The 16,068-nt window shown below is 42.0% G+C and overlaps 1 protein-coding gene across 1 annotated transcript in view; it reads left to right on the forward strand.

The window, feature by feature from the left end:
• FARSB (phenylalanyl-tRNA synthetase subunit beta) overlaps nucleotides 1-16,068 on the forward strand; it is a 308,213-nt gene that overhangs the window by 219,325 nt on the left and 72,820 nt on the right. Inside the window, exon 16 of the mRNA XM_078665975.1 lies at nucleotides 12,776-12,928. Within this exon, the coding sequence (XP_078522101.1) occupies nucleotides 12,776-12,928 (153 nt within the window). The remainder of the gene's footprint in view (nucleotides 1-12,775; nucleotides 12,929-16,068) is intronic.

Below are 16,068 nucleotides of genomic sequence, written 5' to 3' on the forward strand. Positions count from 1 at the left end.
GCACCCTGCCCTTGGGGTACCTTGGGCCTACCTTAGCGACGACTGACATGTAGAAAAGGGAAGGTTTAGGGGCTGGCAAGTGTGTGCACTTGCCATGTCGACATGGCAGCCCCAGGCTGCACACAAGCTCTGCAATGGCAGGCCCAAGTTACACTTTACGGGCTGTTTGCGTGGGTGTCACAATCCAATGCTGCAGCCCACCAACAGCATTTGATTTATAGGCCCTGGCACCCGCAGTGCACTTTACTAGGGCCAGACACATAAATCAAATAAGCCAATCATGGAAATACCAATCCATAACACATTTTCCAACAGGAGAACCTGCACTTTACCACTGATCAGCAGTGAGGAAAAGTGCGCTGAATCATTACACCAGCAAAAACAGAGTAAAAACCGGGAGGTCGGAAAGCAAAAACACGCCAAAAGATGCCAAGTCTAACATTCTCTGATCTTGATACACAAATAAAGACACACCTTATTTTCAGACATTAATCAATCACAGAAATGTTGGATTGTATATCACACAAACATTTTAAATTATATATCACAGAAATGTCAACGCTGCCATTCGGTGGTTTGTAGCTGATTTAACCCACCTTCTTCAGGACAAAGTGATAAAATCAATCAGATTCTCTATTAGGTCATTGAAATGTTTTCTTCTTATCTCTCTCAATTCCTTTCTCTTCTCGCGGTCTCACTTCACTTTTCTTCTGTTCTAAAAAAATATATAGTGATCACTTGAAATAAAAGTCAATATGAATGGTCACTCTTGCAGTCTGGCTAACAAAGTATTCATTGGTCTTGACTTCAAGCAAGTTACTTAAGCTTCCTTTAATAGTCTTCACTGTAGACCAACAGTGTTATGTATTTCCTAATCTTCTCAGCAATAATAGTTTTCAAAATATGATGTTGACTTCCTTACATATGTATTAATAATATATGTCTTGATCCACAACAAATGTTTACAATTTTACGATTATAAATTGCTCTGGATGGGGTTGGGGGAATCGGCCTGCCACAAGTCAGATTGGGATCCGTCAACAACCATTGAAGGTCCTAGGGATCATGTCTGGCAAACAAATGCTGTCAGAGAGGCACTCCAAGTGCAGAGTCCTTTGAAAGGGGGTTTCACTGCAGAGCCCGCATGTGCCAGTTTGGCACCAGCATGATGCACAAAGTTAGGAAACCAAGAAGCCTTGGAACCACCTGGCTGGACCATGGGACTATGCCCACAACATTGAAATTGTGAGACAGTAAAAGCTTTGAATGCCACTATGTCCTGAATGGTCCCCATTACTGAATCCTTTGCACTGGCAAAAGGTGGGATTTCGGTTTGTTAATTGAGAACCACTCGGGGGGAAAAAAAGCGTGAAGATAGTCTTTCCCAGAAGGCCCACAGCTGAACCCTTAGCAGCTGGCTGTTTAAGTATGGGAATATGTATTGTATTGTATTGTAATTGCATTTATATAGCGCTTACTACCTCTGACGAGGCGTCAAAGCGCTTTTTCGGCGAGTAGCACGCTACTCCGGGACCCATAGAGGATTAGTGTTGAATTAGTATAGTGAAACATGCAAGTACATTTTTTTTATATTTTTATTTTTGTACCAAGCAGCTTCAAATGTACATTTACATGTCATAACCGTTACACGCATAACATAATTGTTTCGTACTTACAGTAATATAAAGAAAAATGCACCGTGTAAAACAATCCGTGGCATACAATACATTTGTCGTATCCGAAGGTTTGCAATAACATACAACTTCATTCTCTAAGGCCTGTGCCATAGTTGTGAGCCGACATTTTGTTTACATATAAGCTATAGTAACTTAACATCTCCAGTTGACAGGGAGCCCCCTCCCGTATCCTCAAAATCCCAGTGTTCTGTATTTCAGGTGCATCTTGTATCTGTTGCAAGTAGAACTTAGGGGTTTCCCAGAAGTCTCTGGGTCTAGAGGCCTGAGGCAATTCTTCTGCATACGTTCCCAGTGTTTCTTTACAGTATATCATGTCTGTGACCCAATCTTTAAATCTAGGTGGTCTTTTGCTACCCCATTTCATAGCTATCTGTCGTTTTGCGAGTAGGAGTGTTACCACCAGGTCTCCTGGCTAGTTTGAGTTTACGGCTACCCAGTAGACATATCAGCGGTGTGTTTGGTATTTGCTCGGCCAGCATAGTTCATAACGCTTCTGTGACTTCCTGCGAGTACCTGTGTAGACTAGTGCATGCCCATGACATGTGTAAGAAGTCGGCTTTAGGTGTAGCACAGCGTACACATTTGTCGTCTGCTTTAAGGCCGTCCCAGTGTGATTTGGCCTGTGTGTAATAAGTCTGATGGATAAACTTGAAGTGAATGATCCGCAAATTGCAATTTGATGTAAGTAAATGTAGTTCATTTATTTTATTTATTTTGAAAGTTTTATATAGCGCGAACAAGATCTTTGCAGATATCAGAGCGCTTTACAAAAACAAGGGGTAAGGAAAACAAGAGAGAGATTAACAGACTTTTGAGCCCAGAATAAATGTAGGTAATAAATGAGTAGCTAAATAGGGTAGGTACATGAAGGAGCATAGTCAATCAGATAAACAAATAGTACAAATAGACAATCAGATAAACAAATAGTACAAATAGGTGCAGGGTCTCAAATAGATCCAAAGTAAAAGTTCAGATAAATTTAGCCATGAGGATAGCTTTTACTTCTTTCTTAAAAAATGCAGTGGAGGAAATAAGCCTGGTTTCTGGAGGGAGTGCATTCCAGATGATGGGTGCCATTCCTGAAAAGGAGCGTTTATACGTTTTTTCCTTCCGGAATCTTCGAGGTTTCAGAAGAAGATTTTTTGTGGTTCTAGTGGTTCTTGAGCCACCTGATGTTGTCAGCTTCTGAGTGAGGTAGCTGGGTGAGTTGTGGTGTACAGCCATGTGTATCATGCAGGCAATTTTCAGATGTATTTTGGCTTCAAAAAGCAGCCAGTTCAGGGATTTTAAGTCAGGGGAAATATGCAAGTGTTTTTTTGATCCAGTGATAAGTCTCGCTGCAGCGTTCAAAGAGGCTCTTAGGGGTGCGGTTGTTGATATGGGGAGTCCGCAGAGGGCGACGCTTCCGTAGTCTATGCGAGGAATGATTAGGACTTGTACTGCAGTTTGGAAATCCTTGGCTGGGAGGAAGGGTTTAAGTTTCCTCAAAGTATTGATTTGGAAATTAGCTCCCTTAGTTGCCTTGCTGATATGCTGCTGCATGTTGAGATTGGCGTCAAGAGTTATGCCTAAGGATTTCGCGGAGTCCACGATGGTAGGTTGGACATTGAGTGCAGTTAGGTGCTTAAGCCAAGTTTGAGTGGTGGAGATTTTCGCGGGAGGTGCGATCAGAGGGAACTCAGTTTTCAGAGCATTGAGTTTGAGGTGATTGTCGGCAAGCCATGATTGGGTGTTTCTGAGCGTTGAGTTCAGAAGTTTGATGTCTTCGGGGGATTGTAATTTGAGATATAGTTGGGTGTCGTCGGCGTACATGTGAATGTGTACATTAGATGCTTGTAACAAGGTGGTGAGAGGCTCCATGACTAGGTTGAACAATGTTGGGGATAGGGAAGATCCTTGTGGGACGCCTAATGTTACAGGCACAGGTGGGGACATCAAGTTGTTGCTCTTGAATTTCTGAGACCGGTTATGCAGGAAGGAAGTGAACCACTTGAGAACAGTCCCAGATAGACCCATTCTGGTGTTGAACAGCTCGAGTAAGTTCTCGTGTTTGACGGTCTCAAATGCTGAGGAGAGATCAAGTAGGATGAGGAGGCAGGTATCGTTTTGATCCAGGATTTGGAGGGAGTCATCAATTATGTGTGTCATAGCAGTTTCCGTACTGTGTCCTGCTCGGAAGCCTGATTGATGGGGGTTGAGGAGGTCAAACTGATCAATATGTTTAGTCAATTGGAGTTGGGCATGGCTATAATTCCAGTCCTCCTAGGGTATCGTTTCCTCAATCGTGTCCTCCCACCTCTGTAGTGATTTGTTAGGCCCTGAGGTCTGTTCGGTCTGAGAGGCAGCATAGAGTCGTTTACCTAAGTTTTTCCATGTGGGTGCTGTGAGAAGTATCTGTAATGCGTTTAATCGTGGAGGTTCCTCTGGGAATGACTCATATAAGTGCCTGATTGCAGAGCGGAATCTCAAGTATGCGCACATCTTCAATGGTGTTTGGTGTGCACATAGTGAGGGGTCATCGCGTGATATACATTTATTATGAGGAAACAATGTGCGCATCATCAAAAAAACATATCTCCCAGTGTAATTTTCCTCTTCTTTTCCTGTGTAACCGATAGTTTGGGGTGGTTTGCCAATGGGAGTGCCGGCACATAGAGAGGCAACTTCTGAGCTCGAGATGCCAGAGCATGCCACGCTCTAGATGTTCATTTAACCGGCTGTATCTCATCCCTAGGGAGAACATTAACGGGATCTGAGATGTAATTCGTTATCTATTGCGGAAGTACACTGTCCCTTTCCACTGCAATATGTGGGATATGCGAATGCGGTTGTACCCAGTAGTGTACGTGGTGTTCTTGCGCACAGTAGTAATATAACATAAAATCTGGAGCGCTAAACCCCCCTTGATGGTATGGCCGTGTTAGTATCTTCCAGCTAACTCTGGGTGCACCCCATGTGAGACGTTGCATTACTGTTCTCAATCTGGAAAAAAACGTCTCCTTGAGCCACATCAGGATATTCCAGAATAGGTATAGGAATCTCGGTAGGACTATCATTTTCTGGAGCGCAATTCTATCCGCCAGTGATAGTGGCAATTTAATCAATTTTTCAACCTGTTCTTCTAATTTAGTCAATGCTTTACCGTAATTTTCTCTGATTACTACATCTGGGTCACGGTGCACCCATATTCCAAGGTATTTAACAGGCTCAGTATGCCACTGCAAAGGATAATCTAAAGTGAGTTGAGGAGGGTCTGATGTCAGTGGAATTACAACTGATTTATCCCAATTTATACTAAGCCCTGAGAATTTTTCAAATCGAATATATTCACGTATGAGAGGGTTTAAATTGGTGTCTGGATATCTGGTGTATATTACCATCTCGTCTGCATACAGGGATATCCCAATAGGTCGGCGACTAAATTGTAGGGCTGCTTCGGGATGTTTCCGTCTGATTTTACAGGCTAGGGGTTCTAACGTTAGTGCAAACAGAATAGGCGACAAGGGGCATCCCTGTCCCGTTCCACGGCTTATTTCCATATGTTGCAATGTAATGCCATTTATCCGTACTCTAGCTTTAGGCTCAGTATACAATAGAGAATTCCATTTAAGGAAAGGTGGTGGAAACCCCATTCTAGTCAGAACTGTAGACATGAACGTCCACTCCACTGAATCAAAGACTTTTGCCACATCTAATAGAGCGGCTGCTGCCGGTAGTTCCGGGTTCAAGCTGTGATACATCGCAAATATGGTGCGTTTGTTCTGTGTTGTGGACCTGGTCGGGATAAAACCAGCTTGATCCAGCAATACTAGAGTTCCAAGTAGTGGTTTTATCCTATTTGCTAGTATCTTGGCTAAGATTTTAACGTCAATATTTATAAGGGAGAGCGGGCGGTACGAGTCGCATTTTCCAGGATCTTTACCAGGTTTAGGGAGTGGTATCAATAAGGCCTCGCGTAATTACAGTGGAAGAACACCGTCCTCATATGCTTCCGCAAACATTTCGGCCAAGTGAGGGATCAGGAGGTCTCTGAATTCCTTATAAAATTCGCCTGGTAGGCCATCCACCCCAGGTGCTTTGTTATTCGGCAGCAAATTAATCGCTTCTTTAAATTCGTCCTCCGTGATATGGTGGCTAAAGTATTCCCTATTTGTGTCCGACAACCGTACCGGGCCAATATCATCTAGGTAGTCATGTATTTCTGATTGATTGGGTGTGGACTGTGTGGTATATAGCTTTGAGTAGTAAGACGCGCGCTATTCAGGAAGCCTAAAAAGGATTAGTGGTGAATTAATATGGTGAAATATGAAGTAATTTCAGTGGTGGATATTAGTCAGTTACTTGGAGTGAGAAGGATAGCGGAGGGATAAAAGGGGAAGAAAGATTTGCATTCATATAGCACTTGTTACCCCTGATGGGTGTTGAATCGCTTTTCTGGCGAGTAGCACGCCACTCCGGAGCCCATAAAGGATTATTGTGATAAATTAGTATAGTAAAAAAAATGTAATAATTTGACTAGTGGATATGTTATTCAGTTATTTGGGTAGTATATTAGTATACTTTAATATGGAATTTGAGAAGTGAACATGTTAGTCTGTTAATTTCGATTGTAAAGGATAGTGGAGGGATAAAAGAGTGAAAGATTTTTTTAATGTTTTCGTTTAGGTCTTAGCAATAGGAGAAGGCTTTTGGATGAGTAAAAAGGAGTTTTGGAGGGGAGGACTCAGAGGGAAGAGTTTAGAAAGGTTTGTTTTAGGGGATCGGTATAGTAAAAGAGGTGTCAGATGATGCAAGGAGGGGTAGAGTAGTAGAGAGTCTATAAAGGGTTATTTTGGCAATCATAGTAGTGGTATGGGGTTTGGGATAAATGAGAGAGTGGATGTAGAGGATATATTGATATATGTATAGAATGAGAGATAGGGTAGTGCATTGGAAGGAGTAGTAGAAGAAGTTTGAGACGAGTCAGAAGATTGGGCTAGAAGATATATTGAGCAAAGTATAGGCTGAAAAATAGGGTAGTGCATTGGAAATGCTAAATTAGAAGAAAGTGATGAATATATAGATCCATAATTACATTGAAAGTATATACATACATAAAGGAGGTAAGATTGGGCTAGAAGATATATTGAGCAAAGTATAGGCTGAAAAATAGGGTAGTGCATTGGAAATGCTAAATTAGAAGAAAGTGATAAATATATAGATCAATAATTACATTGAAAGTATATAGATACATAAAGGAGGTAAGTATATGTAGATTAATAGATGTATAGGATGAGAGATAGGGTAGTGCATTGGAAGGAGTAGTAGAAGAAGTTTGAGATGAGTCAGAAGATTGGGCTAGAAGATATATTGAGCAAAGTATAGGCTGAAAAATAGGGTAGTGCATTGGAAATGCTAAATTAGAAGAAAGTGATAAATATATAGATCAATAATTACATTGAAAGTATATAGATACATAAAGGAGGTAAGTATATGTAGATTAATAGATGTATAGGATGAGAGATAGGGTAGTGCATTGGAAGGAGTAGTAGAAGAAGTTTGAGATGAGTCAGAAGATTGGGCTAGAAGATATATTGAGCAAAGTATAGGCTGAAAAATAGGGTAGTGCATTGGAAATGCTAAATTAGAAGAAAGTGATAAATATATAGATCCATAATTACATTGAAAGTATATAGATACATAAAGGAGGTAAGTATATGTAGATTAATAGATGTATAGGATGAGAGATAGGGTAGTGCATTGGAAGGAGTAGTAGAAGAAGTTTGAGATGAGTCAGAAGATTGGGCTAGAAGATATATTGAGCAAAGTATAGGCTGAAAAATAGGGTAGTGCATTGGAAATGCTAAATTAGAAGAAAGTGATAAATATATAGATCCATAATTAAAGATATTGATTGAGGCACAGGATGAGAAATAGGGTAGTGCACTCCTGGCCTTCGTAAATACCCTGGAACATCTTTTGAGGCGTTAAAGGGCAGGATAGTGAACTGAAAGTGTTCCTTCCCCACAGCGGATTAGAGAAAGCGCCTGTGAAACTTGCAGGAAGGATAGATGAAAGTATAAGTTTTTCACGTCTGAGGACACTCTCCAATCTGCATGTTGATCATGCTCTTTTGAAGGAAGGTGTTGCAGAACTGGTTGGCCTAAATTGGATTGAGATAACGGTCTGCTCTGAACACCAAGATGTAAAAGAATTGGCACCCATTGCCCTTTTCATTCCTAGGACTCACTCTATTGCTATTGGCCAGCAATTTATTTATTTTATTTATTTATTCAGAGTTTTATATAGCGCGCACAAGATCTTTACAGATATCAGAGCGCTTTACAGACACAAGGGTGAGGATAGCAGGGGGGTGTCGCAACATAAAATTGGGTGCAGTATAAGTTCAATATCATGATCAGATAGCAGTCACGTGCTGATAAAATGTCAATAAACAATCAGGTAAACGATAATATAAGACGAAACTGAGTCTTTGATCCACCTAGTGGGGAGAGGTGTGGCGCCGCGGCCAGGGCGACTGACGCTGGAATCTGGGGACCACGGTTCGATCCCCGGCTCCGGCGGCAGGTTAGCCCAGCACCATGTGACTCTGGGCAATAGCTCGCTTAACCTTCCCGACGGCCCCCAGCGCCTAGAGACCCTTACGGGTGATTGTGCGCTTTACAAATGTGGACTTTACTTTACCTACAATAGAGTTCAGGAGAGCTTAGGCTAAAGGGATGGCTTATGACAATATCTAAAAGTTACAAAGAATAAGGGGTAGGGACATCGAGTTTCACCAAATTAACGAGAATAGTCTAGTAATAGGTGGTTAGTGAGTAGCATAATAGAGTATACTGATCATAATAGAATTACGACAAACAAGAAGAATCAAAAGGATCGCAATCAGGAAGAATATGATATTATTTGACATTCGACAATCAGGTAGCCAGAGATACCAATGTGGTGCGGAGTCTCTGATCAACAAACAATAAAGTTCAGGTGTGCTTAGCCATAAGGATGGCTTTCACCTCTTTCTTAAAGAAGGCCGTGGAGGAGATAAGCCTGGTTTCAGGAGGGAGTGCATTCCAGATCCTGGGTGCCATTCCTGAGAAGGAGCGTTTGTATGTTTTTTCCTTCCGGAATCTACGAGGTTTCAGGAGTAGATTTTTTGTACTTCTATTGGATCTCGAACCTCCTGATATAGTCAGCTTTTGGGTGAGGTAGTTAGGTGCCTTGTGGTGTACGGCCGCGTGTGTCATCACAGCAATTTTCAGTAAATTCTGGCTTCAAAGGGCAGCCATTTCAGAGATTTCAAGTCAGGAGTTATATGGGAGTGTTTTCTTGAGCCAGTAATGAGTCTCGCGGCAGCGTTCAAGGAGGCTCTTAGGGGTGCAGTTGTTGCTAGAGGGAGACCACTGAGTGTCACAATTCCATAGTCTATGCGGGGGATGACGAGGGCTTGTACAGCATTTTGGAAGTCTTTGGCTGGGAGGAAGGGTTTAAGTTTCCTCAGTGTGTTGATTTGGAAATTAGCTCCTTTCGTTGCTTTGCTAATGTGCTGTTGCATGTTGAGCTTTGCGTCAAGTGTGATACCTAAGGATTTCGCAGAGTCCACGATGGTGGGTCGGACATTGAGTGCTGTTAGGTGATTGAGCCAGATTTGGGTAGTGGTAGTTTTCGCAGGGGGTGATATCAGTAGGAACTCAGTTTTCAGAGCATTTAGTTTGAGGTGATTGTCGGCCAACCACGATTGGGTCTTTATAAGAGTGTAGTTCAGGAGTTTGATATCATCCGGGGATTGTACCTTTAGGTAAAGTTGAGTGTCATCAGCATACATATGGAAGTATACATTGGATGCTTGGAGCAAGGTGGCAAGTGGCTCCATGATGAGGTTGAACAGTGTGGGTGAGAGTGAGGATCCTTGTGGAACTCCTAGGTCGACTGGCACAGGCGAAGACAGCTCATTATTGATCTTGAACTTCTGAGACCGATTATGTAGGAAGGAGGTGAACCATTTGAGAACAGTCCCGGATAAGCCCATACTAGTGTTTAGTAGCTCCAGGAGGTTCTCATGTTTGACCGTGTCAAATGCTGATGAAAGGTCGAGAAGGATGAGGAGGCATGAATCATTGCGATCAAGAATTTGGAGGGCGTCATCATTTATGTGAGTCATGGCCGTTTCAGTGCTGTGTTTCGCTCGGAAGCCTGATTGATGCGGGTTGAGGAGGTCAAACTTATCAATGTGTTTTGTTAGTTGGAGTTGTACACATTTTTCCAGCAGTTTGGCCAAGGTGGGGATGTTTGTGATGGGACGGTAATTGTTTAGGTCAGACGGGTCAGCTGTAGGTTTCTTGAGTATGGGCGTGACTTGCCCCACCTTGAGAGAGTCAGGGATGAGACCTTGTTGAAGGGAACTGTTAATGATTTTGGTCCAGAGTGGAAGGAGCATGGGGGTGAAGCAATGAATGATCCACTTTAGCAAGTATGAAGGCATGTTCTGGGGAGATCTGAGTGAAAGTAGATGCCACTGAAGAGGTGTAGTTGAAAGAATGGAAAGAGCGTAACTGCAATAGACAGCCTGCAGGAGATAATATGCCAAAATAACTGCACTCCAGTTCGGCATGTAAAAGCGTATTCTGCACCCCCTGCTGTGTGGAATGCTTGCACGTCACTAGAGGGCATGTATTGCACATCCATGCATGGAAACGAATCAATACAGCAGTGGCAATAGCATGGCCTACAGAATTTGTAGTACCCAATCCGGCCCTCAACATTAATTTGGACTATCTCGCCCTTCATGGACTGTTTGTTGGAAGGTATTTATCAACTCCACTGGAAAAGAGGACAAGATCTCTCTTGCCATGGCCCACCTGGCATGGGCGTATCTGCGCAACATGCAGACTGCTATCATTGATCGTAAAGTAAAACTGCCTGAGGAGAACACTCTTTACCAAGTACATCAATGTGAGCAGGCGATCAGGTGGAGCAGTGGGATAGGCATTATGGTTCATGTTGCTAGCCGAAGCCTGCAGTACAAGACTCTCAGGTGTTGAAGGCTGTGTACCCTTGGGCAAGTCTGTGACACCCACCTACGGGGGCAACACTGCAGTCTGAGTTTGTCAGGGCTTCCTTGCAGGCTCGTAAAGGCTTCAAAGCTGTAGGGCCAGGCTGCAAGATTAGCCTGTTGGTAGCTGTGGTTCTAACACCTATGCGACCCTCCATACCACCACAGCAAAGTAGGCACTGTCCTCAGTGGGAGGGGCTCTAATGGGGAGTCCAATGCAGTCTCTAGCAAGGTATCAACCCCACTAGCATGTGTGTATTTAAAGTACAGTTCATCATCTCTATGGTGAGGGCATAACAAATCGTCCTCCTCCTCTATGGCATCTGAGTTTGAGCCCGATAATGCCTCAAATCGTTGAAGATACTGGTGCCAAAGCAGAGGCACTGCCAGAGAGTCCTGTTAACTGGCTGTGCCTTAGTTATCTCATAATGAAACATTTGACGAGATCAAGTTGATGATGGCTTTGGACCCAAGATCGGTATCTGGGTTGGATCCAGAACCAGCATCACTTGAGCTAGCGTTGGACTGGCTGGAACCAGCGTGGTCTCTAGCAAAAAAAAGTGGAGTCACGGCCTGGCGACAGTAAGTGGTTGTTTGGCAGTCTAATTGATTCTTTGGGTGTTGGAACAGGACCTTCTGGTATAAGTTTGACTGTAGAACCATGGTGCCCAAAGGAGCTCCAAGGGAAGCTAGAATCTTCCTGAAAAATTGCAGCTTTACCACTATAATGATCTCTGTTTGCTGCATAGTAGAGGATGGCCCAGGAAATTGTGGGTGAACACGGGCTCCAGCTGTGGAATGAGGTCAGAATTTGATAACAGGCACAGAGTTCGTGTCTTTAGAGTGTCGACTTCTGGACTGCTCCCTGTTGCAGCAGCGGCAGGGGGAGGATTCCCATCTTTCCTACTTGTGTTTCCAATGAGATATGCCTTTACACTTCATCTTAATCTTACCCGAGAATTGGGGACCTTGACTAGAGCGGGGTCTTGGAGCAGTAATGAGTCTGCGACATGGAGAGCAACTGATTCTTGTTCTCTGTACTACTAAGTGTCCAGCTCCCGCATTCCCTCCTGATTCATTAGGGAGCATTTACCTCATGACTTCAAATCACGATTGATCAGAAACATGAAACCCAGATGCTGTGCGAGTCTGAAGCAGGCGTCTGCTTCCAGTAGGTGTAGCATGGCTAGAGGCCTCTGGTCTTCAGGGGAGACATACCTACACACCGTACAAAAAGAAGTTGTTTTGGAAGTCTGTAAAGCCCTCATAAAGTTTGGGAGCAGAGCTTCAGATCCATGTCGAATTGGGGGCCAGAAAAAGAAACTATCATTATGCAGGGGTGGCGCCAATATACAGCCCGCGCCTGGAGTTCTGGAGGTGGGACGAAGCCAACTTTGAGTCTAGTAGCACCACCTCTGGCATGTTGGAGTAATTGCTAAAAGGTTGCCAGATCCAGTCTAGTGCTTGGTGGAGTTTAATAGGTGAGGAATTTGTGGTTAGAAGTATCCATCAGAAGTTGGGCTAACTGACCAAAACGTGGGTTTTACTTGACATTGTGTGTTTTTTAATTTTTAATCTTTTTGCATTAAGCATATTGGTACCCTGTTAAAATCTTGTAAATGGTTGTTTAAAGGAATCTTGCAATTCAGAACGTTTGCAAGTAAAACACCATCTGTTTAAAATTGCAACTTAGTAATATAGGAAGTCATATTCACATTTCTGCGTTTAAGACATATGCTTATTTTACTGTAAAAGTTGGAACTCTCTCCTCTTTAAACAACGTATTTTACTTTATTTTCTCCTAAACCTGTAATGGATCGATTTTGTGTTTTTGCAGAGTCTGGTAGACTCTGCTTACTCGAGAAGCACAGAACAGCTTTGATTTTTTTTTACTGTTTTCAGCTCCTTGTCTATTCTTTTGAGGGAGAGTCTACATCTAAATATGAATTTTTGAGGCAAAAAAAAGAGTATGCAGAATGAGAAAGCCCTGTTGTTTCAAACTGTAAACACTTGTGTGTTTTCAATCCTGCAGATGTTGGTGCAGCTAATCACAGGCATCTCTGCGCAGTGTATTACAACAAAAACCCCGGCTTTGAGGTCATCCACGGGCTGCTGGATAGGATCATGCAACTGCTGAACGTGCAGCCAGACAAAGAAAACGGATATGGCATCAAGGCCGCCGAAGGTACAGCACGCCTCGCTATGAAATGGTTGTTTTACATGTGGGCATTTCAAGGGATCTGGCATGGCCCAGTCGCATTGTGAAATGATGTTTCAAAGCCCTATATTTCAGCAACATAATTGTGTGATTCGTCATTTGCATGGCATCTGATTTCTCATCTCCATTGCGTGAATATACCTATGATGTTAATTTTTTTTTTATCGGCTTAAAAGTTCAGCATGCATTAAAGGACCCAAAAGTGAGTGTGCCTAAAGCGTCTATCCAGGCTACCATGTAAAAAAATTACAGAAGCACAACATTTTGAAAAACCAAATAATTCCAGGGATTGGAAGATGAAGTAGAACATGTGAGAAGGGACCATGTCTGACACGGTCTACTTTAAGGGTTTTACTAACATGGTTAAGATAGCGATCTCTGTTGTTGCTTGTGAAGTTAAGCACAAGAATTTAGGGCACGATAAAAGGACCCTTTTCAAAGTCACATTCTAATTGCTGCGGGCCTAAAGACCTGCAGGACCCGCCACCTTAAAGCCATGGGCTGTGGTCCTGTGCTTTGGGTTTAATATGGTGATAAAATGGTTACCACCGCGTTGTGATTCACTGAAGCTTCACTGTCCCATCCTACACAATACGGTCGGTCAGAGTTATTTTTTTTTTGCTGAGTGATCAAGGACACGAGAACATTTTCTACGTTACTAAAAAGTAAAAATTAATTTTTCCCTTTGGGTAAAATATATCATCAACATCAAGCACATTCAGTCAATGTACTAAGCCAGAATCACTCCCCTCATGGGATTCAGTCCACCTGATACATCATATGAAACACTTACAAAGAAAAACAGACTGTTTATTTTCATGTTTAAAAACCATTCCGCTGAATGTACACTCAATATAAAATACTCATTTAGTTAAAAAAACAAAATTACAATACAAATTCTTAAAATTACACAGGAGAAAGGGAAAGACAATCAGCTTTGTCTTGTCACTGTTAATTCAGACTATATGGGCAACACAGGTTTGGGCTTTCATTCCCTATACCCCTTTGTTTGTTGACCACTCCAAATTTAACAAAATATAATGCGTTGACGCGTTTCGGAGGCTTTCGTCGATTATAGCCACCTTCTTCAGGACAACAAATAATTATTTCTCCATATCCATCGTGTAACCTACAGAGATAAAACATGTCTTTACCTCAAGAATATGTGTACTATATACATGCTTCATATTAATTGTCAAAACATTGTGGAAATGTTATTGTTACCTATCACCACAAGAGTACGAGTATATTTTTTTTAACATATTCGTTACACTTCTATGTTATCTTTTCTAAAACATCAAATTTTATCTAAGATGACAGCTTTCTAATTTTCTTCTTAAAACAAAAGGTAGAATCACTTTTTTCACAATACATATTTTAACATTGCAAGTGTTTCACTGACATCCATCTGTTGCAACCCCAACCACTAATACTACACACCATACACTACAATTGAGCACACTCATACTAGTTTCTCCTATATAATTAAGGAACAACTCACCTGTGCGATCGCACATCGGTGAGGCTCCTATATAGGTTCAGCTCATCAATGGAGTTGTCTTTATGTAAACAGGGCCAAAGCTATCGGGTATAATATAATACAGCTAATTAGCCTCAACGGGTCAAGTTATTAAAAATCAAGCCATTTGTAGGATTTCTCATATTTCACAGTGGACTAGATAATACCTACTGTATCAGAAAATAGCGTGGGAATACGTCTCTTAATTTTACGTGGTTCCCTGTCACAATCTGATCATTTAAGGTCCGGTTTGTCCCTGTCAGAAAATGAATATTTATTAAGGCCTATAGTTATTGTTACAAGCGGAAGTACTTTGTTTCTTCACCCTATAAGGCTTATGATAGTTACCTCATGATAAGGTGTCTTTTGCTTCACCCTTTGTTTCGTCAGTTAAAAAACAATTTTTAGTTTCTGGTGTTCCACACCACACCTTTAGAGAAAAAGAGTATATATCAATATAGAGTCCCACCTCTCCTTGTGGCATTTCATTTATTTTTATCTTGGATCTCCAAGATAAAGAAACCACTACTGTATCCTAACTAGGATTGAATCTCACCTGATTCATGGGGAGCCGGTGTATCCTGATCTTATTTTCCGACCCCGGGTAGTTGTTGCTCGTGGCTGCATATAGTGAAAGCAACAAGGAGGGTAAATCAAAATACCTGTTAGGTACTCGCTTTTACATCCTAGAGTGCCTTCCATTACGTACATCATCATTATTTAAAATGTGCCATTACTCTAAGTTAAGAAACACCCCCCACCGAAAATCTAATGATTCACGGGGATGCATAGAGTCTATAAACAATCTAATGATTCACGGGGATGCATAGAGTCTATAAGTAAAAGTTACGTGTTTACCTCCCAATCCCCTATGTGAGCCAGTCCATATACGTTTAATCATTATTTATTACTATCTCCGCGTTCCTTAGGTTAGCAGAAAACGTTTATTTTGGAAGTTGTCTATAACTTTTAGAAGGATAATGCGCCTTTACCTTCCACGGCATATCCTATCAAGATGTTCATTGTTATCCTTTACTGACTAAATAATTACAACCCGCCCGCACCGAGTGTTTTCGTACCTTTTGAATCCAACGGCAAGCTTCCCCGGTGTGGCTCGTCTCTTCCGCGTCTGAAGGATCGCGGTGAAAATAGTGAAAGGACTAACCTCCAGCACGAGGCCCTTTTTAAGCCTGTCACAAATTGGCGTAATTGCCAAGGGTCCGTACGCTAAAGTCCTTTTCTATTTTTTTTATTCTTTTCTTTAAACAAACCATTACTTTATTGTTCATTTGGGGTTCTGACACTCATAATTTATCCTGTATGTGGTCTTATGGCACTCAAACGCAAACAAAGACTATACGCATTAATTGAGCTTGGTAAAAGTGCAGCACCTAATGTAGCCTATCGGGTATTGTTCTTTTCCAATCTCAATCGGGCACATATAATCCATCCTTTATACTAATGTCACGCTGTACTCATAGACAAATAGTAGCAAGTGGGCATCTATGTAGTTCTTTTGTTGTTCACATCTTGTTTCATTGATAACTGCCCTCTTTATAATTCATTATTTCTAATTTTGTTTTTATTT

The sequence above is a fragment of the Lissotriton helveticus genome, chromosome 11 (genome assembly GCF_964261635.1).
Source record: "Lissotriton helveticus chromosome 11, aLisHel1.1, whole genome shotgun sequence".
Taxonomy (NCBI): Eukaryota; Metazoa; Chordata; class Amphibia; order Caudata; family Salamandridae; genus Lissotriton; species Lissotriton helveticus.